The sequence below is a fragment of the Asterias rubens genome, chromosome 20 (assembly GCF_902459465.1).
Source record: "Asterias rubens chromosome 20, eAstRub1.3, whole genome shotgun sequence".
NCBI lineage: Eukaryota > Metazoa > Echinodermata > Asteroidea > Forcipulatida > Asteriidae > Asterias > Asterias rubens.
Genome location: NC_047081.1, coordinates 9472704 through 9498818, shown reverse-complemented (window position 1 = coordinate 9498818; position 26115 = coordinate 9472704). Strand labels below are relative to the sequence as shown.

The following is a 26115-nucleotide window of genomic DNA, read 5'->3' as shown; positions in this document are numbered from 1 at the left end:
AAATTGCCGGCAACCTACAATCCCGGCCAAATCTCGTTGGGCCCCCCTGCCCCCTTTCAATGTTGGTTCCATTTGCCGACTGTCTTCCGAATTCAGTCAACAGTGAGCGGGGGGGGGGGGGGGGGGGGGGGGGCAAATGTTTTTAATGTAAATGTGAATGGGAAGTGCACAGGGAACTATTGTTTCAGGAAAGGGTGGCCCAAGCATTTTGGCCGGGATTGTAGTTGCCAGTAAATTGACCCGTGTGACAAGGGCCAAGTTAGACCCATTTTTGTTCTGTTTGTGTCCATCAGAAATAATAATGTATCTACTGTTTGTATGTGCATAGTTTAAAATGCTTATAAAAAATGCGTTACGTAAAAAAAAGGCGATATAAACTAAAGTTTTAGTGCGCACGCGCGATGTGCAATTTACATTTAAAAAACTTGTGAGTAATATTAAATAATTCTTCTATTAATTTGTCAAATCATTGCTTCGTGTACAACCACCAATCCAATAGTAAAAAGTGTCAAGTACAAGGTCAACACATAATTATCTTAGTTACTGTTGTCCAAATTTGGTAATGCGGATACAACTCAATGTGTGTGATCCAATCACCGCACGCAGAGGAAGTCCATTGCGTTGGTCGGTGGTTCGGTTTATTTCAAATCATGACCGAGCAAGTTCATTGAAACTGAATATAAGGAAGACCCACCGTGGGTTTGAAGTCAAAATAGTCGCTGCTGGACAGCTTTAGACACAATCAAAGATTATCTGTTAAAACTTTTCAAGTTTCATTTTGATCGAAAACACCCGCCGAGAAACCGCGGTTGCGTGAAACGGACTGAAACATGACGGGGAAGATGCTGCTTTTATCGGCGCTGCTGGTCTGCGCCGTCACGATGGTTCACTCAGACGTAGACACTATGAACAAAGCAAAGGTAATTTCAATTTCGGTATATACCTAGTGTTTAAAGTGTTTTAAATTTAAGAGAAATTGAACGAATGCAAAGTAACCTCTTTCATAAGACTATATACAAGCCTGTGAAGTTTATTAAAAACTCGCACTAGTTGAAATGTTCATTATAATTATTTTATTCACTTGGTTAGTTTTACGGCTTCCCTTGAGATGCAATTATAGGCTTATTACAATATCAATTTTCCCGCACTTTTTATAGTAATTAAATTTAAATTCGTTCTTCTTCTCATTTTCCCCAAATATACATGAAAATCACTGTTCAAGTTAAAAATGATTGTGTAAAATACGCACGGAAAGTAAAGACTCCCGTAAGGGTGGTCCTTTCTCTGAGATTGCGACGGCTTTCTTTTGTACGAGAATAATTAATGAACAGGTACAAACATGTTTACATTCTCTTTTGTGAGAAGTGTTGGCTCAGATTTTTTTTATTTTTTTTTTATTTGCCCTATAAAAAGCTTCAAACAATATGATTTTCAAAAATGCGAGAATTTTATTTGAAATAATATTTATTATATTGTCATTATCTTTGGTTTTAGGCTTATCTCAAACAGTACGGGTACATGGTAGATGATGATGATAGTAAGATTATGGACGCGATGAAGCAGTTCCAGTTTATGGCGAATATCACAATGACAGGTATGTGTACATTATACAATATTGCTGCACGCTTTGACGGGGTCAGTGGCGATGTGTACACCCGAGGGGGGGGGGGGATGGCACCCGAGCCGAAGCCGGTGTGCCATTTGCAAATTCATTGGACAATGAATCAATGTACCCACAAGAGAATGATTTGGTCAACTTCAACCCCACAAGGGATTTTTTTTAAACGGTATAAATAAAACACAACAATAGCAGTACCCCATAAACCGGATCCATAAGGCCGTGTGAGGCAGCACTCTGATAGACTTGATTCAAGTCCCGTTCTCGTGCGAGAGGTCCCTATAAGCATTTCGCGCCAACTATCACTACAAACAAGCAGTATAGCAGTGCATGCTCGCCGTCAAAATGTGGTCCTGAGAAACAGGTTGGGGAACAGGTTGGAATATGCAAGAGTATCACAAAACAATAGTTTTCTGGCGATGGTACGGCACGGGATTGGGACTTGAGTCAAGTCTAGCATTCTGATGGTTCTCTCACAGTCGGTGTAATATAAAACATTGGGTTACACTTTGAACACTAGACCTTTATCATGCTGCCTCCTTCTTGGTCATGTACCTCGTATCGGAAAACAATAATAAATACTAATAATCGTTTTGCAAATACGAACCAGACTATATTGTTCTTCCAGCCTCGGTTTGGTAACATTGATATTAATGAGAGATATTAAAGATGGTTGCACACCATGATTAATGTCTATACGTGTTTTACAACAGAACGAAACATGTGGTCACCTATGCATGTTGTTAAAGTTCAGTACTCGTCCACAGCTCTGAGTGAACTTTAGTTTCACTAAACGGAGGTGGGCAAAGAATGGCAATGGAAGATAGTTACAAGGACGAAAGGGCCGGAAAACGTTCTGCAGTGCCAATTTGGCGACCGGGTGTCTACATACATATGGGCCGTCTTCCTGCTTACCATTCGCTAGAATAATTTGACTGGTGTAATTTGTTTATGGGACCCTGTATAGTTTCCTCACACGTGCCTACTACGCAAGCCCTTTGTCTGTAGGGTTGTGAATTGAAAAGGTGCAACCAGTTTTCTTTTGCAACGTGGTTGCTGAACGTCATTTTCTGTTCATAAAGCGACACATGCTGCTACTTGGGGAGCAAAAATGGCGTTCAGCTTTAGTGTTGCTTCTTGGACGAAAATGACGTCATTTTCGGTCCAAAGAGCAGCAAAAATATTGCTGCTAATTGGAGCAAAAATGGCGTTCAGCTTTAGTGTTGCTGTTTGGAAGAAAAATGGCGTTCAGGAACCATGCGGCACCCAAGTGGTTTCACCATACCACAACGCTCACAATTTACAACTCTGTACTATTGTGCAGTCAGTCTGGTGCGCACTTGGGGACCGAAAATGACTTCTTATATTAAACAAACCGTAACAAAACTCGCACAGTTCATGGGTTTGGTAGAATCCATGGGGTAAAAAATAACCAGTTGGCCGCCATGAAACATACTAAGAAGACTCACAGCTTTATAAAGTTGTTTAAAGGGAATATTATGCATTGACTCTTGAACTTTAATCCTCTGCTCAATGTAGTGTGGAGAGCCCCTTGGCCCGTCAAGTTATTCTCCCTCTAAGCCAAAACAACCCCAAACCATTGAAATTTTCCCAAACGTCCGAGCATCAATCTCGAAAAAAGTTCCTTCACCTCTCAGCAACTAGGACAATTCTTTTAGGGCCCAAAATATCATGTTGGAAGTCAACAACCCTCAGGTCACAATCATTGGGCAATATTTTTACACTGAAACTTGGGGGCTCTCAAATCTGTCTAATTTAGAAAATACTGGGAGCTACTAAACGTTAACAATGTGCTCATACTCTCCCTGTGCACCAAAACCTTATAATCGGAATACGTGACTATATTACCATAAGATGACTGCTGTTCTCATTTACAAAGTGAAACCGGAAGCTTATATTCAAGCTCACCATCAAGGTTTAAATGGCACCAGGTTTCTATAGTGGTCACATGGCGAGGTCATGTGACTGCAATGCATTATGGGTCTACCTAGTATTACGCGATCGTTTTGTTTTGTTTTAGAGTAATGTATTTAACTGTAATAATTATAGTTTCAAGGCACTGCGGCCGATTTCACGAAACGCTAGGATTAATCCTAACTCGAGTTAGGACGAGTAACCCGTCCTAACTTAGGATGGGTTCAATGCGTCCTACGTACTTGGATACGGAAGTGAACTCGTCCCAAGTCCTAAGGTGATTCCTAAAGTTAGGAAGAGTTTGGTGAAATCGACGGCAGGACACCTTTGGTAATTTGACTCACATTAGGTCATCAAAGTTTCAAAAGAATAATGAAAGTAAAACAGTATCTTGTTGCACAACTTTAGTGTGCTTTCATATGCATAATAAAAGACTAAAGTCTTTTAGTATGTCAGTGAAAAACATACAGTTTACTTAGAAGCTTTGTTACTTCAGATAGAACCATTTCTCCAATTTGTGGAGTCAAAAATGTGACTCCTCAAATTGGTGTGCAGTGTTAGTTCACTGCGTATAAAGAAAACCGTGCGATTTCGAGGCATTGTGTGGATCATTGTATTCTACTTTCAACGTCTTTCAAACGCTTTTCATAATTACCAACTCGCCCGAAACAAGGGTGGGTTTTTCCCGTTATTTTCTCCCGACTCCGATGACCGATTGAGCCTTAATTTTCACAGGTTTGTTATTTTATACAAAAGTTGTGATACACGAAGTGTGGGCCTTGCACGATACTGTTTACCGAAAGTGCCCACTGGCTTCAAAGGCAGTGGACACTCGGTAATCACTTCCAAAAAAAAAAGTTAGCATAAAACGATCAACGGAGAACTGTTGATAGTATAAAATATTGTGAGAAACGTCTCCCTCTGCTGAAGTAACGTAGTTTTTGAGAGAGAATAAGTAATGTATCACTTAAATTGCATATTTTTAACATAAATTATTCTCTATATTTTTATATTGTTGTATAGACCATAAACATATGGCCTGTCGGCGTACATATGTTTTATTCTTAAGTCCTTGTGCGTGTATGTGCTATTTTTGTTTCGGCCTGTTGTTACATTTTCATTTTGTTGTTTTTTTTGTTGTGTTTTTTTTTACTTGTGTGAGCAATGCAATTTCTTCTTTTGAAGATCAATAAAGTTTTGTTATGTCTTATGTCTTAAATAATTAAGGGTCGCATGGAGAAGCAAGTGTTAATACTATTGGACTATTGTTTTTGAAGGTGAGCTGGATGCTGACACGATGATGATGATGAACATGCCACGTTGCGGAGTGGTGGACGTCATCGACCAGAAAAATACACTGCGGAAAAGACGCTACACCGTCGGGGTAAATGGCAATGTGTACAGATGGCCCAGAACGGCTCTGACCTACCGCATCGACAGCCGTACTCCGGATCTCCCTGCCAATGACGTAGATAGCACCATGGAAACCGCTCTGCAGGTACAAATGTAGGGCTTTGGCTTTGACTCTGGCTCCGTTTGGAATGCTGACTCCAATGTGCACAATTACAAACGCACTACGGGATTTAAGGCCGTAATCGAGATGGCGGTGGCAACAACTACGGCTTTGACTTTTTCTATTAGTGTATTGATAAGGACGTCTATTTTATATATACTTCAACGCATGATGACGCAGAAATCTAGCCGTAGCCGCAGCTGTAGCCGCTTATTCGGACACGGCCTAAATGTGTAAGCCGGAGCCGGACCTTTGGCGCAAACAAATGAAACCACTGATATTTAATTTAGAGCACTAAGCCCCCACCCTCCCTTATGACTGAGTTTTTGCTGGCCACAGTTTTTGAAGATACCAAATGAACTGCGTACGTGTGTGGCAGGAGATTACTGTCCCCGGGAGATTCTCGTAGGGTTTTATGGTTAAAATGAACTATTGTATACAATCTTGCGCCAGTGGGCGCTCCGTTGGAAACAAAAAAGGGAAAAACTATACGCTTGTATCGTCATTGTGTGTTGGGAATCTCACGAACTATTTATATCTGTTTTATCGTACTTTTAGGGTGGGGGTCCTTCTGTTCAGGTGGGAAAAGAGTGTTGTTAATGGGAACATTAATTGTGACCAACCTCTGCTATATATCGGGCATGGTAGAGCTTAGTATGATTGCATAAATCTTTAGCAGTCGGTCAAAAAAAAAAGTCTGAGTACCAAGTTAACCAATTGTTTTTGAATCCTTCAATGAATCACACTATAACGTCATTAACTGTTTTCAGATCTGGGCTGCGGAGACACCACTCACATTCACACGTGTGTATGGTAGTACAACCGCCGACATCATCATTACGTTCGTCAGGGGTAACCACGGTGATGGTAATAACTTCGATGGCCAGGGCAACGTCCTTGCGCACGCGTACTTTCCCTCAAATGGAGGAAGGGCACCTCTCGATGGAGATGCCCACTTTGACGAGGATGAATTATGGACCATTGGTACACGTCAAGGTGAGCGTCAAGAAAGATTCACGAGAGGGCGTTTTGATACTCTTTCTCCCCTCATAGACCTTATCGCAAATACCAATGCGCACGCGCAGACTGTTGAATGAGGTGCATTGTGGGATATATATGGATCAAATTTGGATACCAGCAAGACCACAATGCACCTAATTCCAAGCTTTACGCGCGCGCCCCGGTATTTGCGAAAAGGTCTATAGACCTTTTCGCAAATACTGGGGCGCGCGCGTAAAGCTTGAAATTGATCCATATCTATCCCACAATGCACCTCATTCAACAGTCTGCGCTTGCGCATTGGTATTTGCGATAAGGTCTATGGGATGCACCCATAGAGCGATATATAAAGCTCTATGGGTGCACCACACTAAAACACCCAAAGCAAGCAATGCTGATATCAAAAAATACTCAAGAAATACTTAAAGTCTTCTCAGCCTCTTGAAAACCAATCAAACATGTTTCCGGAAAAGAAAACTTGAGATTTCTTTTCATTGTTCGTCGGGTCAGCCGTTTTGAATTTTTTGCTAATTACCCAAGAAAATTTACCCCATTAATAGTTTTTATTAAAAAGAAATATGCAAGTCGCTAGACACATAAGGCCTGAAGGCCACTTCAAGGTGTGGGCTACAATTATTTTTTCCGGGGGCCAATGCCACCAACTTCCCTAGGGCTGAAACAGGGTTACCCCCTTTACAGTAAAAGTATAGTTGGGACTTGGCATGATAGTGTGACAGTGATTGCCAAACTATAATTGGGAATGCATAGAAGTGTGACTGGGATTGCCCAACTATAGTTGGGACTGCATATAGGAGTGTGACAGGGGTTGCCCAACTGTAGTTGGGACTGCATAGAAGTGTGACTGGGGTTGCCCAACTATAGTTGGGACTGCATAGAGCGTGACTGGGATTGCCCAAGTATAGTTGGGACTGCATAGAGCGTGACTGGAATTGCCCAAATATAGTTGGGTTTGCATAGAAGTTTGACTGGGATTGCCCAACTATAGCTGGGACTGCATATAGGAGTGTGAAAGGGGTTGCCCAAATATAGTTGGGACTGCATATAGGAGTGTGACAGGGGTTGCCCAACTATAGTTGGGACTGCATAGAAGTGTGACTGGGGTTGCCCAACTATAGTTGGGACTGCATAGAGCGTGACTGGGATTGCCCAAATATAGTTGGGACTGCATAGAAGTGTGACTGGGGTTGCCCAACTATAGTTGGGACTGCATATAGGAGTGTGACAGGGGTTGCCCAAATATAGTTGGGACTGGGCCGGGTAGTGTGACAGGGGTTGCCCAACTATAGTTTGGACTGCAAAGAAGTGTGATAGGACAGTCATCAGTGGCAAACGAAATGGCCACACGAAGCGAAACATTAATCAATCCATGTTCTGTAACCTGCATTTTTTTCTGTACAGGAACCAATCTTTTGCAAGTAGCTGCCCACGAGTTCGGTCACAGCTTGGGTCTCGGCCATTCCGACATCGATGCGGCGTTGATGGCGCCCTTCTACCGCGGATATATTCCGGACTTTGAACTCCATTCGGACGATATTGCTGGAATTCAATATCTGTATGGTAAGATGCGAGTAATGTAGATGCAGGCATAATCATTCATTATGGGAATAACTGGCGATTTGGCCGAAGTGCAAGATCCCACTTCACAAATCTATTGACTGGGATTAGCACAGGAAGGCAAAGTGACCGGTGTCAAAAGGACAACTGTCCCCGGATTCTGTCGAGTCCCCATATTTTATGGGAAATTTAGGTTGGTACTATCAGAAGAATTTACGTATACACACATTTTCCGTAATGTGGCACAGAGACTTCGGGGGACAGAATCCGCTGCCAGCAACCAGATTCTAAAAAACAAGAATTTAGGTTGCTCTCCCAAAACGACCGTCTCCTCAAAACCATGCGCATTTTTGTCGATATCTTGTGGTTTATATCTTGATATTTATTGGTGGAAGTATAAAAAGCCATATTCCCTAAGTTGTGGTCATACATTGACTTCAGGCCTGTAGCCTTTTTAGACATCTGAAAGCAAACAAATTTGTGCAACAATTAGGGTGTCTTTTCCTTTATTATTCTTTAGCTACTTTGATGACCAATTGAGTCCAAATTTTCAAAGGTTTATTTATTGACTCATTATGGTGGGACACGCCAAGTGAGACTACTGGTCTTTTGGGTGACCAGTACCTTTAAAGACACTGGACACTTTTGGCAATTTGTCAAAAAACAGTCTTCTCACTTGGTATCTCAACATAATACTGGTATGCACAAAATAACAAACCTGTGAAAATTCGATTGGTCGTCGAAGTTGCGAGATAATTGTAATGGAAGAAAACACCCTTGTAAATACAAAGTTGTATGCTTTAAAAAATCTAATTCTGACATCTTGAAATCAATTGCGTGGAAAATTACTTCTTTCTCAAAACTACGTTACTTCAGAAGGAGCCGTTAATGTTTAAAGTCACCTGGAAGTGGTATTTTTTTCAAAATAAAGCTTTTGTCACTAATATATGTGTTTTGTTGAGTAAAATGTGAATAAACAGTTAACTAAGGTTTTAAAAAATCAGTTCTTATGTTATTTACAAATTTAAGAGTAGACCCCGACCCGAGAGGGCGCTGTTCGTGACGTCAATCGAGGCAGACTTTGCCTGTAATGCGTAGAGTAAACACAATTGCAAAGTACATGTACGGACCAAGTCGTGAGTTTGTACGTTTCAATAAAAGATTTTTTTTGTTTTTTTTCCCGGTAATGCCGACTAGGTGTATTGCTGCTGAATGCAGAAAAACACTTTTTGAAACGTACCAACTCACGACTTGGACGTACATGTACTTTGCAAAGTCTGCCTCGATTGACGTCACAAAAGGGGTAGGTGGAGTCAGCCCCCAAACAACTTTATATATTTTTTAAACATATAAATCGTGACAAACATTTACTAAAAAAATTGTTTTATTGTTCGTAAGCATATACTCTTATGTTTGAAAGGAAAGAAATTCTATTTCCAGGTGACTTTAATATTATCAACATCTCTCTATTGCTCCACCAAGTTATTTTTTTTTTTACAATTTATTTTGAGTAATTACCAATAGTGTCCACTGCCTTTTAAGAGGATTGATGATTCATAAACGTATACTTTCTCTTTCGTAGGAGAAACCTCGGGCATGCCAGAGGTTACGATGGCCCCGACGGGCGTTACTTGCACAGGGAGATTAGACGCAATTACTTCAACGGACGCCGGACACACCTACATTTTTGAAGGTATTTTAATTCACTGTACGAAGCTCCGGAAGTGCTGTTATAACTTGCTGAAATCATTAGATACTTTCTGGACATACACAAGCTTTAAAGAAAACTTGTTGTTGAACCTATGATCCCTTTCCCATGTCACAAACTGCATCACATTTTCGCATACGCACGTGCATTAAACGGGTCACTTTTGGTTGGTTTCAAGATGGCCGCCGCTTATGTGTGACGTATCAACTTTCTAAACTTGTGCACGCGCATTGGCCCAAGACCCGCCCGATCCACATTCTAAGTGGATCTCTAATGTGCATCCCTACTAGGCGTTGATTGCAGTTGTGAAGAAGAAAAACAAACTTTTTAGTCAGTAAAATGTGAGAACTTAAAAAGACTTTTTGTTATTTATTATGGTCTAATCTAGGAAGCAGAGTTTGGAAACACGAGTCTGGAATGAACAGGATTGCCGCTGGTTTCCCGAAACCAATCGGAGACGTTTTTGCTGGTCTACCTGACAATATAGATGCTGCTTTATTCAGCACAAATAGAAGAACGTACTTCTTCAAGGTAAGGTGATCCTTATTATGGTGTCTTTCTTTTTTTGTTAATGTAGAGACACGAGAAGGAGAGCCGGGGTGGATTTCACAAAGCGTTAGGACAAGTCTTGTCTCGAGTTAGGACCAGTTACTCATCCTAACTTGGGACTATCAATGCAATTCGTATGTCTCCTAGAGCTAGTCCTAAGTTAGGACTAGTCCTAACTCTTTGTGAAATTGACCCCGGTCCTCTAATGAATAAAGGACGAGTATTCGCCAAAATACAATCAATTATCCAATGCTAAACACGTCTATTCAAATAAAACTTCTCATGTATGGGGTTAATCCCTTTAACCCACAGCACAAAATATGCATACAATGCAAAAGTCGCAACCACATATTATAATACACAGTTACACATTCAAAGCAGTGTCTACGCATGGTCAAAGAAAGGTCACAAAAAGGTCAGCAAACAGGGCGAGCTAAAACACGCCGCACACGCGATGCTGCCTGGCAATACACACATGGTCTACAAATAATCCGATCAAAATAGCCTGGAAATCGTAATAATTTGGATAAACTGAGGGTTTCAACACAAAAACAATACTCACAAGTGGCTGTATGAGCTATCCCTTCCAAATGAATAGCAGAGCCATGCTCCCTTTAATAATATAGAGAAATCTGGACCTACATTAAGTTGCTCTTTCACGAAAACGAAGCTATAGACAAAGTTTTAAAACTTTATATAAGTTCAACACTAAGGGCACACTTGGTATCCCTAACATTCATTACAACTTTTATGATTTACTAAACTTAATTAGAAAGTGAATTATGATATTTGAACCCTTTTAAAAGCAAACATCCTGATGCTTGCATTTGTATAGGGCTCCCAGTATTGGCGGTACACCAATGAGGTGCTGGACAATGACTATCCAAGAGCAATCAGCCGAGGCTGGCCCGGTGTACCAAACAACTTGGACGCAGCCTTTGTATGGAGTGGAAACAACGTAATTTACTTCGTAAAAGGTTAGTAAGAAAACTAAGTAGGATTTGTAACTGGAAATGTATGGTGGAAATACGATACAGTAAGGGTTATTTTGCGGTAACACCAAAATGATGACAACTGGGTCCTACTCGGTATCCTTGGACTAGTGGGCACACCATCACCACACACTACATCTACATCTATGCCTTTTCAGCATCTGGACGAGGTGGGAAGACAATGAAGAATCTTTCAGTCTTAGAAGTGGAAGGAATCGTTTCGGGGAAGTCTATTTGGGGTTGAGAAACCCAATCCACATAGTGCCCGCTGGTAGGATTCGAACCGCGGTCCCATGGGGTAGAAGGCGGGGCGAGACACTACTGCATGATCCTAAGTATATAGGATCCTATGGATATCTTTGCAAATATTTGCGATGTCGCAAGTATCTTTGCAAATATTTGCGATGTGCGATGTCCCTTCAGGGACACCATAGGATCCCGTTGTACCATGTACCACCGAGCTCCATTTCCCACCTTCGTGCATCACCAAGCTATTCCGCATGTGCGGTATACTCAGCTTTCCCCAGAAGACAATCGGAACATACTGAACTAAACGTCGAGTTGAAACAAACGGTCTTTTTTAGAACCTCGTTTTTTTTTTTTTTTTTTTTTTTTTTTTTTTTTTTTAAGCCATTGGACACTTTCGGTAAACAGTATTGTCCAAAGGCCCACACTTCGTGTATCACAACTGATGAAATAACAAACCGGTAAAACTTTAGGCCCAATCGGTCATCGGAGTCGGGAGAAAATAACGGGATAACCCACCCTTGTTTCCGCACGTTTCGCCGTGTCATGACATGTGTTTAAAATAAATCCATAATTCTCGATATCGAGAAGTTATGATTGTTTTGCTGTTTTCTCAAAAAGTAAAGCATTTCATGGAATAATATTTCAAGGGAAGTCTTTCACCATTACCTTTTGTAAACCCTGTAAGTTATTTGTAAATCGGTGAACTTTTATTTTGTTCTGTACCGAAAGTGTCCAATGGTTTTAAGAGAATCATTACATGATATTATACTGCAAACCTTTATGTACAAAATAATTTGTTTTGTTTCACGCGATCAACACTTGGATTGGGTGACTTTCGGGTCACAGTGAACTTGAACTGGATTAACTCTGTTCCTAATTCTCTGCTGTTCCATCTCCGCACCCCATTTCCTGTCCTTACCCAATCTACCCCCATCTCTCTCATATTTTCTTCACGAGTTCCTTGTTATCAAAACCTTCATTCAGGACAAGTGGTATAGTTGCTATTGAGCTTGTTGGTCTACAGATAGTTCTGTAAAACATGTTTATTGTTCATGTAGCAAAACTGTTGTTGTTGTAGTGTTTCTGTACTTTATGAAATGGCGAATAAATAACAATGATAATACAATTTCGAGTCAAACGACTTGAGAAACTCACCGAATAAATGATGCTTGATTGGTATTCTGCAGGTGATCAGTACTATCGCTTCAGACGCCAAAGTGTAGATGATGGGTACCCGCGCCCGCTCAGTGTATGGAACATCCCTGGTAACCAAGTGGGAGCAGCTTTCGAAAAGTTCGGAAAACTCACGCACATATTTCTTCACCGATGATGGCAGCTACTACCAATATGATGACACAAACTTCAGGCCGGCCAGAAACTTCCCACAACAGGTGGCACCAGTATGGCAGGGGTGCGTCAATAATCTCATATCGAATGATAATAATGGTGTAAGTGGTCTGGCGTCCAGTATCCCCGTCTTGGTAATTTCAATGGCGGTTGGAGCATTTCGCGCCTAGATTGCATTTCGCGCCTAGATTGCTTTCAAATTAATCATGGATGAATTTTTTTTTTTTTTTTTGCGGAAATGCTTTTAAAAGTAATTGTTTAAAGACACTGGACACTATTGGTAATTGTCAAAGACTAGTCTTCACAGTTGGTGTATCTCAACATAAATAATTATGCATAAATAACAAACCTGTGAAAATTTGAGCTCAATCGGTCGTCGAAACTGCGAGATATTAATGAAAGAAAAAACACCCATGTCGCACCTAGGTCACACGAACTTGTGTGCTTTAAGATGCTTGATTTCGAGACCTCACATTCTAAATCTGAGATCTCGAAATCAAATTCGACGAAAGTTACTTCTTTCTCGAAAACTACATTACTTCAGGGGGAGCCGTTTCTCACAATGTTTTATACTACCAACCTCTCCCCATAACTCGTAATCAAGTGAGGTTTTATGATAATAATTATTTTGAGTAATTACCAATAATTATTGTCCACTGCCTTTAAATGTCGTTTTTTTTATCATGTGTTTATTAAATGCGTTGATTAAATGCGTTTATGTTATTTGTACACTTCAAGTCTTTGTTTACCATGCATTCTTTATCAAATGTAATTTTGTATACTTCTGAACTGTCAATTACTAGCACACAAACTCAAGGGTTTTGAAAAAAACCTAGAAACACCTTCTAATGTTTCTGGAGTTGCCAAATTTTGTGACATTTGGGGTTATTTTTGTACCTTATCTTATTGTTTTTTTTCCAGAAATATTTTATGAAGAAAACGGCATAAAAACAGCATGAAAATGAAAAATTGCAGTTAAGAATAAACCTGGGGTTAAACTTATAAAAATAAATAAAATATTGTTTAAGTAATAAATCAAATGTGTGTAATTTGTCTTATTTCATGGCTTTCGTTTGGGTCTATTATTGAGTAAAAATCAAGGTTCCAAATTGCAAATTTACCTGGATACCAAGTTTAACGGCATTGTGTACCTTTGATATAAACATATAACTACATTTAAAGACGCTATGTCAGATTTTTGGCTGATTTGACCACAAAATTTTGATTTAAAATTCAATAGGTATTTTGATGGGGGTCGAGAAAGTTACAAGCTTTCATTTGAGCCATTGCTCGAAAAAGTCCGCCAATTATTAGTAGCAGTGAAATAAAGTGCTCAAAATTAGTTTTTGTCGGAATCCCGACAATCACGTGACCAATTCTTATGTGTTTTATAAGAAACGTGTTAATTTTTTGCCATGGTTCCTGACCATTAAAAGTAAAGGTTTTTTTCGTTATAGCGGGTGATACTCTTTGAAATACATTCACTCAAAAAAACCTGTTTTTTAATGTTTGGGGCAAAAAATCTGACATAGCATCTTTAAAGGGTCTGGGTACTTTCTTTGACACAAAAAACACAATGTCCATAGATTTACATTAAACTCACACAGTTTTACATTAAACTCACACAGTTTGAAGAAAGCTTCCCTAAATATATTATTTTGCTGAGGAGCTGTAGTTTTTGAGAAATGCGGAAAGCAAGTCACGAACAGTTATTTAAGCATGTTAACGGTATTTTTGTGACACTGTTTTACTCGTTTTTCAAAAAAATACAGCACCTCAGCAAATAATATTTTAAGATAAGCTTTCTACTAAAGTTATCTTCACAAAGTTTAATGTAAATCTGTGGACATTGTTTTTTTAGTGTTACATCAAGTACCAAAATCATTTAATATTCGGTCTAAACATGGGGGGGGGGGCAAATTCCCCTGACGGCAGGGGCGTCAATCCGCCTTCAAAGGTGGGGGGGGGGGGGTTGGGTGTGGCACATCTATTAAAGATGGAGCCTACTTTAAAGCTGAACGCGAAGCCTTTTACGGCTTGGGGGCCCGGGTCCGGTGCGATGCTCTGTGGTGCATTCTTAGGCAAAATAAGAGGCAACAAGAATGGAATAGAACATAAGCCTTTAAAATGTGAGCAGCAGTCTAACCTTTTGAGTTAACAGCACCTTCAGTGCGGATCGTTATAGACAAAAGTTTTAGGGAGCAAACACGATTGTAATGAACGAACAGCGCTATTTGTATTGTGTCTGTGGATCTTTTGGTGAGATACAGAAATCAGGGGAAAAGAGCGCCCGCTAACGTTCATTAACCGTGTTCAGTTTTTGCCGCGCGTAGATTGGAACGTTGGTTGTGTGTGACCGCGCAACACCAATGGTCTTGGAACAAAAAGCAGCTAAGCTGCAAAACCAGTTACCACAACAATGTGTACAATTTGTGACTGGTATCCTACTCATTTCTGCTAGAAACGTTTTGGGGCAGTACTTTTTTATTTAAGAATCTCTATGAATTGTGCCCATATTTAAAGATTTAGATTCAGTTGTTTTGCACTGATTTTATAATAACCATAAAACTATAAAATATAATAATCCCGTATGTCAGCTCATACATGTAATGCCAAATCTGTTTGCCTTGTGCTTTTCTGATGTTGAATTGGGGCTGGGGGGGGGGGGGTAGTAGAAATACATAAACAATGTGTTGTTCTTCTGACATGACGTAAACCTTCTTACTTGATTTTGTGAACTACATTGTTACACATCCACGTTGAACCATCTAGTCACCGTCATACGTCACTCATATTGTGTAGAGTAGGTAGAGCATGGGTGTTGTAACATTGTAACAAATAATCTATTGTGTTCCCCAACGCACTATTACATGTATAGAAAACACTCCAGCGATAGGTTTCGCATGGTTCCAACAGTGCATTCACTGCATTGTACAGGTGGTCATTACGTAACATGCACTATTCAGCCTCTTCATTTCCACAGTAAACCTTTACCTCAGAGTGCGTCATTGGTGAGATACCCAAACCTCAGGTGAGAGACCCAAACCTCTTGCCCAAATTTGGGGAATGTTACCCCCAATGCACCGTCACAGCAAATGCGATAAGGGGGTATCCCATTGGCCGAAATCATTTGAGCTTCAGCCAATAACTTGAAAGTAGGGACAGGAAATGGTCAGATAATGTAAATACGTCATCAGGTTTGTGACGAATCAGGTTCCGCTCAAGGTGGTATATAAACCCCATCAAGACCCCTCTTGGTCAAGACATTGTAGCCACCTTAATAAACACCCAGACTCTCAACTTAACAAAAAATAAATTTGCAAGGCGGGATTGTTGAGCAAAACTCCGGCAGTGAGTGTAAACAGGCAGAAGGATGACGGGGAAAACGCTTCTTTTATCGGCGTTGCTGATTGGTATGGTCGCGGTGGTTCATTCGGCACCAGTGGTCGTCGACTCAGACGCAGCAGCCATGGTAAGAAAAAGCTAGAAATAATTGGAGAAAAAACAGTATTGGGGCCAGATATTCTGTGTACACCAATGTTTATTAACATGTTACTTTTCGTTTACCATGTTCCTTTTTGTTTTAGCTAATAATTGTTTTATTTTTATGTGCCAATGGAAACTAAATTTCTGTATATCTATGATATGGACCAAACATTCTAATTCTACTTCCAGAATGGTCTTCTCTTTCGGAAGTAACAAGTTTTTGTTGTTGTTGTTGTTGTTGTAAGTTCAAAATAAGAGAAAAATCTTTCAAAATGTGCCATAATATAATATGTTAACCGTTCAGGTCTTAAAGTAGGTAAACTGATAAATAAATGAATAAACTATTTTAAAGGTTTCAGATTGGTTTAGATAAAAACACCATTGTTTATTTGTTTTGTATTGCTCATAATGGAACCATTCTTTTGTTTTTGTAAACTGAAAATCACATTCAAGAAAGCTTTTATAATCATATAAAAACCTTAGAATAACTTCGTACCTTTGCCACTTCGTACCCTGGACACCTCGTACCTTCGGGATACTTCGTACCGTAACTAAATTGGTCACTTCGTACCGTGGGCGGGGTACGAAGTGACTATCAGCTGAGTCATTTCGTACCCACATCCGAGTCACTTCGTACCTTCATTAAAATGTGTATTCCTCAATAATTTAATGTGCGTTGAGATAAAAATTATTAATACGTAATGAATTATAATTTTTGTTATAATATGTGAAAGTCATTTTTCTTAATTTTTCGCCGAGGACAACATTCTTCCGCCAATATTTTTGTACAAATTAATATTTTAATGTCAAACAATCACGCAATCGTCATAATGGCTCCTTGGTCCCAACAAAATAGTAACAGTTGGTTTGATTTTATTTTATTTCAAAATCATCCGATCACAAAGCGCAAAATAATCATAACCGATGCAGAAATCCCGAATTAGTACGAAGGTAGGAAGTGTCTCGTGAGAAGGTACGAAGTGACTCGTGAGAAGGTACGAAGTGACTCGTGAGAAGGTACGAAGTGTCTTGTAAGAAGGTACGAAGTGTCCAAGGTACGAAGTGTCCAAAGTCACTTTCGTACCTTGAAAAGGTATGAAGTGTCCAGGGTACGAAGTGGCAAAGGTACGAAGTGTCCTGGTACCAGTGGGCACTACATGTATAGCTACAATACGGCCATATCTCGTTGGGCCCCCCTGCCCCCTTTCAATGTTGGTTCCATTTGCCGACTGTCTTCCGAATTCAGTCATCATTGAGCGGGGGGCGGGGGCGGGCAAATGTTGTGAATGGGAAGTGCACAGGGAACTGTTGTATCAGGAAAGGGTGGCCCAAGCATTTTTGCCGGGATTGTAGGTTTCAGTTGATTCCATCCAAAATAAGGAAAGGTGTTTTAAAACGTCTTGCAGATTTTGCAAGGTTTTCACTTTCTTTGTTATCTTGACTCTCGCATTCATTCATAATCATAAATGTTAAACCAATGTTTGTATGAGAGAGATTGGCTGTTGCCAGCTTGGTGTTTATATCCCCTTGTGATAGTTAGCCGAGTTCCCTTGATGGGAAGATCATCTAAACAAACAAACAAACAAAATAACAAGACTGACCATATACTTCGTTCACCAAAAGTGCATGTACCTGTCTCCTTAGCTTTTTTAGGCATTAACTATGTGCACTGGTATTGTCATTAATGGCACGCCAAGAGAATGTCCGCCCACATCCTATGTAGCCACTAAACAAAAGGTCATAGATTTGGACCCATCTGTCAATCTTAGGGGATTAAAAACAAATTGTATGCATCTTCTTATCCCTTTAGCCAAAGCAAAAACAGCCACAGGTGGTTTTTCCTAAAAGGAAGTGTTTTGTTGAGTCTCATTTTTCGTTTCCTCGTCTTGAAGGAATGTAAGGGTTTGAAAGGAATTGAAAGGATGTTTTTTCTTCTTTCATATTTATCTCCAAACTCCGACGGCCAATCAAGCTCACATTTTCACAGGTTTGTTATTGTATTCCTATTTGTGGAGCTACACCAAGAAAGAATACTGTTCTTTACTATTACCAATAGTGTTCATTGTCTTTAAGGATCATTGAAAAAGACCAAACAGTGCCGCCTATAACAAGAAAGTGTATGCATGAGGTCGAGGCTTTGTGGCTCGTTTGAAAACTGATTTGTTTTCTTCTTTCTTCCATTTTCATTCACTGCTATAAACTACTAGATATGATGATTATTATTTTCCCGTTTTATGTTTCTTGCAGATGTATCTAAACTTATATGGGTACATGGTTAGACAGCCCTCCTCTGATGGCTCAGTAAACACAGAAGCAGATTTGCATAAAGCCATCTGTGACTTCCAAGACATGGCTAATCTAACAGTTACATGTGAGTATAGTTTTTCAGTTTGTATTATCACCTAGGCCCAAATTCAATAAGCCTGTAAGCACACAAATTTGCTTAGCGTGGAAGTTCTACCTTTTCATAAAAGCAAAACTACCAACCAAAATTTCTGGCTAGTTGCTTGTTGCTGGCATTCAGCTGTTGTTTGCTTATCCTGAAAATCACGTGGAAATTTGGTTAGTAATCCTGTTTTTATACAGGAAGAAATTTCATGCTAAGCAAATATTTGTGCTTACAGGCTTTATGAAATTGGGCCCTGCAGAGGCCCTACTTTTTTTATTTTTGCTTTGTACAAAAACGAACCATTTTATTCGCCTAAACTTTGTCGATTTCTTGGTGGTGTAGCTGCGAAAACCACACGTCTTAGAGATTGTCATGACATGGTGTTACCGCAAATACGAACATTGAAGATCACATAATAACCTCCCTTGTTATCTCTGTTCATTGTACAAATTCTCCTAAATTGCAAGATGAAAATGTTGAGCTCTGATTTTGAAATGCAGCTATATCCACAAAAAAAGCTACGGTTCATTACAGTTGTACTGCCTGTTACTTCACGGAGGCCACGAAGGCGATTGCCTCGCCCCTTGAATTTCAGTAGAATTTTACAATATCCTCATACACCCTTAGGAGAAAATGCCTTGGCGCCCTTGCCCTTTCAAAAACGAAGCATACATGCCTGGTACGGGGTTAGTAGGCCATTCAGTTACGTAAGATGTGTTAAAGGAAGTGGAAAGTACTCTAACAATATTGTTTGCGAGAATAAGGAAACGGAAAAAGGAAACTTCTTTGATATTGTTATGTAAGCGGTATAGGCCCCAGATGGCTTACTTTCCATAGAAATCCATTGTTGAATAGACTCAATTCAAGAATTTTAACACGTATTTGTTATGGGATGGAAATACCAACGAATCTAACTCACTGCGTGTATTCATGGGGCGACCATAAGCACAAGCATTCACATAAAATAAAATAGACACTGGTATTTCTAGGTTGGTTGTTGTTGTTATTGTGGGCTTTTCTGACTGTATCGATTGATTCAGCACTTTCCCAATAAAGTTTTTTTAAAAGGTCGTCGAACGCGTCCATAGTATGGTTATCTTTGGTTGTCTTACGGTTTTTTTAGCAGGAAACGTTGATCTGTTTGATTACATCTGGACAAAAGATATGGCATATCTTAAAGGGGGCCGGGGTCTGTTTTATTGGGAAATCTTTCTCACCAGTCTAGCTTGCGACTACAGCTCACAGTCAATGACCGGGTGGGACAAACAGATCAGATAAACATGTGGAATTAGCAACATTCAAACGAATTCCTTTGGTTTTTAATTAAGCAAAAACGTTTTCAATTGTCAACGTTTTCTTTGTTGCCTAGATTTTTAACAATATTGAGCCCCAATATACACTATTTATATGGCAACTGTGCCAAATGCATCTATAAGAAAACAGAAATCAGAGAAACACATTTAAAGCAAAAAACACAAACGATTGTACTTTTCCCAAAAAAAACTTTTCAGGGGAGTGTTTTCCATACTTTTTTTGGACTAACTTTTAAACAATAATGAATCTTGTTGTTAAATAGTTTATTTATGCATTATTTAATTATGGTCTTTGACAATAAGTGTACCCTGCCATTGAGTTGATTTGTTGTTGAATCACTATGGGGAACATGCATTGGACATGCATTGTGATTGGGTAAACTTTCAACACTTGATTTATTTGCATATAAAGTAATTCATGATCTGGTTTGGAACTTGGTGAATAATTAATAAATCTGTCATCCTTTTTCTCAGGTGAGCTTGATGCAGCAACAATGGCGAAAATGAACATGCCGCGTTGTGGTATGCCAGACAACATGGGCCACTCCCTCGACGCCAAGAGAAAGAAGAGATACTCGTTGGGATCGAGGTGGTCAAGGTTGGACCTAACCTACCGGATAGACAGCCGAACTCCAGACATTGCAAATCCAAATGACGTTGACGACACTATGGCCGCAGCTTTTAAGGTGAGTCGGTCAGGTTTCTCCAGATTACGATCAGAGCATACTGATCGAAACGTCGAGTTGAAACCAACGGTTCTTTTCAGAACCACCCCTAACTCATTTAGAGATAGGCATATAGTGTTACCGCTCGCTCACCTTTCAACAGGCCTGTATCATGCTTGTCTCCATCTTGGTCATGTTCCTTGTATCGAATAACAATTTTGAGTACTAATAATCATTTGCAAATAGGAACCAGACTATTTTGTTCTTCCAGCCTCGGTTTGATTACTTAGATATCAATGGTAAAAATTCAAGATGGCTGCGCAATGACAAAGGCCTTTGTGGTCAGAGTGCTTTAGTCTTGATAATGTCGGCAACACAAATGGGGGAATTGTGGGACGTCTCGAATTCAAGCATCTGAAAGCACACAACTTGTGGTGGGTTTTTTTCTTTCATTATTTTATCGCACCTTGGAGAGCAATAATTGAGCTCAAAATTTCACAGGTTTGTTGTTTAATGCATATGAGAAGACTGGTTTTCGACAGTTTCCAAAGGTGTCCAGTGTCTTTAACAAAATGTCTCGATTTTGATTACTTTGAAATTAACTCTGGGTGGCCTTTTCAAACTTTGTTGATACAATCTTTTACGATGCTCTCGACTCATCATTTAATTTGTAAGCATATATTATAACTTTCAATCTTGTTTGTGTTTAAACTCAGGTCTGGTCTGACGTCACTCCACTTACCTTCACGCGTGTCTTTGGCACCACTGCTGCCGACATCATCATTACGTTCAACAGTGGTAACCATAACGACGGCAATCCCTTCGATGGCGCCAGCGGTGTCCTTGCGCATGCGTACTTCCCTGAGAATGGAGACGCCCACTTTGACGAAGCTGAGACATGGACCATTAACACATTTCAAGGTAGGCTTACCGTTATAAAGAGAGAAATTCATATAGGTTAATGGAACAAGATGCACTCTGTTTGAGACAGATGGCTTCAATACTTATTAGGTAAAAATTACCTGTTTCAAACTGCTTATACCAAACAAAATGTGCTTGTAGGTTAATGTAGAAACGGCAAAATGTTTTGAACCTAGCGGAGTCTTTCTCTTAGGCTAATGTCCCATGGTGACCTACGCACACAATCGGGTACCAGACAAACCGCCCAAAATGGTCGACCTTTTTAGTCCCTCGCTCGAACTTGACCAATCCTAATATTCACCCGTTTTTTTTTTATTCAAGTGATTTTTTAAGGAGTTTGAGTCTGATTGAACTATTTATATTTTGCTTCCAGGAATCAATCTTTTCCAAGTAGCTGCCCACGAGTTCGGTCACAGCTTGGGTCTCGGGCATTCCAACATCGAAGCGGCGTTGATGGCGCCCTTCTACCGTGGATATGTTCCGGACTTTGAACTCCATTCTGACGATGTTGCCGGCATTCAAGCCCATTACGGTGAGATTTCTTTTACTTTAAAGACGGCTTTTCGTCGTTCTAGTCCTGAGAGTCTTCACTGACACATTTTGAAGTTTATCTAAAAATATTGATGATACCTAAAACATCCGTATGGACTGTAAAGGGGGTAACCCTGTTTCAACCTTATATGAGAAGATGGCAACGGCACATTAGGGAAAAAACCTGTAGCCCACACCATGAAGTGGCCTTCATAAACAAGTATACATATACTTTCTGGGTTTATTCTAAGATATTTATTTTCCTCTTCAAATTGATCCGTGCAGGTGTCAACTCCGGGATACCAGACGCAACCATGCCCCCCAACCCAGTCACACCAAGCGCAGGAGGATGCAGCGGCAACGTTGATGCTGTTGCCACAACCCAGGATAGAAGTACATACATCTTTGAAGGTGGGTGAAGTAAACACGGACTATCCTATTCCATTTTGAGATGTTCCTCGAGTCGCTGATGGCATCCCCCAACATTTGTTTATCAGTCAAAATTTGATTTTGATTTAAAGCCATTTAAATGTGTTTACTGTTAAAATAGAGGCTTTCACTATCGGACAAAAATGTGTACACGATTCACTGTATGGCTGGTCAAAATTTTAGGGTGGAATTTTTTTTCTGAAATATTACCATTCAAAAACTTTTCGATACCACATACAGTGTAAGATGGATGTTTTTTGCTAGCATTGTGTTTTTGCTGTCATTTCGTTTTGAATTTGTCAGAGATTTCAAAACAGTTCCGTTTCCATTACATACAAACAAAAACTCATTTCATTTTCATTACACAAAATCTAGACATGCTCTTGACTGTCTTTGACTGAAACATAGTCATCCTTAATTTGTTTAGTATTCTCCCTTGTTTCACCAATATGGAAATAAATGTTGATTGAATTACTGGTTTCTCTTTCAGGATCTGACGTATGGAAGGTTGAGCAAAACGCTAACGCCATTGCAGATGGGTTCCCCAAGTCCATTGCTTCAACCTTTGCCGGACTGCCCAATGATATCGATGCTGCACTGTACTACCCCCGAAATCAGAGGACTTATTTTTTCAAGGTAAGTGTTGTGATTTAGCGAGAGACTTTTGGGGGACAGCGTGGCAGCAAGACTTTTGTCTATCAACATGTCCCAACAAAATTAAGTGTTGTATTTTAATCATTAGAACAATGAGTGGAGTTAAGAAATTTTGGATAATAGAAGACCAATTATTTTTTAAGGCAATATTTGCATATAATTGAGTTAAATTATGTTTTCTTCTATCTGTTAATGTAGAATAATAATTGTATTGAATTTAGAATTGTATTGAATTTTCAGATTTGTTAAAACTGCCTTGAACCTGCACATTTTGTAATTGCCTTTAAAATGTTTCACTTCTGAAACCCCTTTGTTTTTTTATGTTGTAACTTAGTAATTGCTTTTTTTTCCGAGTGTTCTTTTCAGAACCATTCCATTTCATTCAGCTAGAGATTATCGGTAAATGGTGTTACCGCAAAACTTTCTGTACATAGTATTATCACCATGCAAAGTTTGAAGTCCTACTAACCTTTTTTATCTTTGTATTTAGCGCTTTGAGGCCACTATGGCAATTAGGTGCTTTATAAATATCTTTTTATTAATATGTTATAATTATAATAGGAAATTCACACACCGCTATGGCGTAATAAATATGCTCTTGGAAAAATTACCAATTATTACTTATTACAATTACTATTATTAATATATGTTAAATTTGCGTTAGGGATAAAGAATATTATTATTGTTGTTGATTGCATAGGGGAGTCAGTACTGGCGTTTCAACAATGAAGCAGCTGATGCAGGGTACCCACGTGACATTGGGGACAATTGGGTCGGGCTACCAGACGATCTGGATGCTGCGTTTGTGTGGAGTGGAAACGGCAGAATTTACTTCATCAAAGGTACTTTTATTTTACCAAAACATATCTGTTTATTACAAAAGCTTTTGTTCTACATACAATGCCATATATGTTCTATACATTTCAAACTTTGTTTTAACGAAGTGCCAATACATGTATAGAACTTAAAGGCACTGGACACAATTTTTAAGTACTCAAATACTTGGCATACAAAACTTACTTGGAAACGAGCAATGGAGATCGAGCTGTTGACAATATAAAATATTGTGAGAAACGGCCCCATCTGAAGAAACGTAGTTTTGGGGAAAGAAATACTTTCTCACTCAGATAATACAGGGCTTATAATGTATCTGACTGCACCGAAAGTAATGCAATTTCTTTCATTACCAGTGTTTTATAGTATATTTTCTTGTATTTTTATGAATACTTTTTTCCCCAAGCATATATATTTGAACAAAATTCTATTAGAACGTGCACTATAATAAATGAACAGAATGTTATTTTTGTTATATTAACACATTTTTGTCATGTTTATCTTGCAGGTGACGAATACTACCGCTTCTCCAGCCGCGTCGACACCGGTTACCCGCGTCCCCTCAGCGTCTGGAACATCCCCGGCAATCAAGTGAGCGCCGCCACACAGTGGATCAACTCGCGAACCTATTTCCTGACTTCGAGCGGAGACTACTATCGCTATAACGACAGAAACTTTGACGTTGACGCCGGGTACCCGCGTGACGTTGCAACCAACTGGCAGGGATGTACAAACACCTTGAAGGCGACACCGTCGTCCAACGACAACGATGACAATGGTGTGACTTGTATTGCGCCTAGTGTCGTCGCTGTGATGACGTCACTGTTGTTCATTTTCGTGTCTAATTATTAGTGTCTTTGCTAGGTACGGAAACATGTCGAACATTTCGAAGATTAACCTACTAGTTTCGAAAACCATTGTGCAGTTTGTTGTACTGTCCGAAGCAATACGCAAGCATACCCACCCATACAGCTCATTCAAACTTGGCGGCAATTTAACTTCCTCATTAATCGGTTCAATATGAATTGTTTAATTGGTTCCTATACAAATTTACCTTTCAAAAACTTTTCGATACCAGACCAGTGTGGCTTTTATGTCTTAAAGAGTATTAGTTTTTATTCTTTTTATGTTAATACAATATTTTGAACGAGCCAAACACCAAGTTTACCAGTACATTTTTGCACTTTTATTGATTTAAAATTATTTCATGTGTGACTTTTAGGCGTACTTTTTAATGCTGACCATGGTACATGTACTGTGTCCAATGGATTGGAGTTAAAATAATATTCTTGTACATGTACACATGTATATGACTTGTTAGGGTGTTCATAGTTGCAGGATATTTTTTGGATCTCTTTACGTCATTAGATTTTCTTGAAAGAGGCAAAAATTGTCATCACAGATACCAAAGAAGACTTGGCTTTTGTTATGCCCGTAGTCGTATATATATTTTTGTTAATGATACAAAAGTCAGCGAGCCTCTTAAATGTAACTTAGGGTATAATATATTGACGGTCCACACCATTAACAAAATCAGGTGATCTTTGCAGTAGCGCACTGTGTTAGAAAAATAGGTGGTCACTGATATCTCAACATTTCTGAGAAACATAGGTGGTTGATAACTCTACGTTTCGATTAGTATGCATTGATCGTCTTCAGTAGAAAACGTATAAGAGTTGTCAACCATCAGTTCTTCCCGCAGAACCAACACCATTTAAAAGAGATTTACACATGGTGCTACCGCAAACCTCGCCCAGTGAGGATTGTTATTAATGTGCACTTCACCTTTTTAAATTGCCAACGTCGTGGCTGTACCTGTATATTTATTTGTGTGCTTGATATATATCTGGTTTTTAATTTTGTCACTAAAAGCACTTGGTAGTTATTTTATTTTTATAATGTACTTAGATGTAAAAAAGAAATGTGTTAATTAAAAATACAAAGTCGAACAACATATTTTCTGACGTAACACTTCTCTTCCTCTTTTTGTGTGTACATGTACATGTAAAAAAAAAAAAAAAATCCCGGGCGGGGGTGGCCGTTTTTTAATACTTATTAATGTTTCTCTTGCATGCTGTCCGCAATGCTCTAAGCCTCTACATGTAGTTGTTTGCTACTGCCCCAAACTTAAACTAAAGCTCATCAATAAATGTGCATACAATTATTCCGGGCCACACTGACCCGGATGGGCAGAAGTCACAATGACCACGCACGGGAACCAGATCAAATTCTGACCAGTAATATTACCCTCTGGAAATAGGGACACAATATGCCCTTTTACATTGGAAAGCTTAGACAAACCAAGTACACCTGTATAAGCACTCTTTGAAGAGCCATATGAAGGACAACTCTTTTTCGAGCGGTCTTCCACTCTTTTAGGTTTAAGTTTGCATCTTTTTGAGTGTTTT

General features: G+C 39.5%; 1 protein-coding gene and 1 pseudogene across 1 annotated transcript; both read left to right on the top strand.

The window, feature by feature from the left end:
- Nucleotides 1-671: 671 nt before the first annotated feature.
- On the top strand, nt 672-12772 carry LOC117304110 (annotated as a pseudogene).
- Nucleotides 12773-15596: 2824 nt separating this feature from the next.
- Nucleotides 15597-25622, top strand: LOC117303830 (matrix metalloproteinase-19-like). Its single transcript, XM_033788215.1, has 9 exons — nt 15597-15957; nt 18219-18342; nt 20148-20359; nt 21055-21259; nt 21633-21791; nt 22076-22201; nt 22710-22855; nt 23574-23715; nt 24216-25622. Exons 1-9 carry the CDS (start codon nt 15859-15861, stop codon nt 24557-24559), a joined length of 1557 nt encoding a protein of 518 aa, XP_033644106.1. The 5' UTR covers nt 15597-15858; the 3' UTR covers nt 24560-25622.
- Nucleotides 25623-26115: the final 493 nt, after the last annotated feature.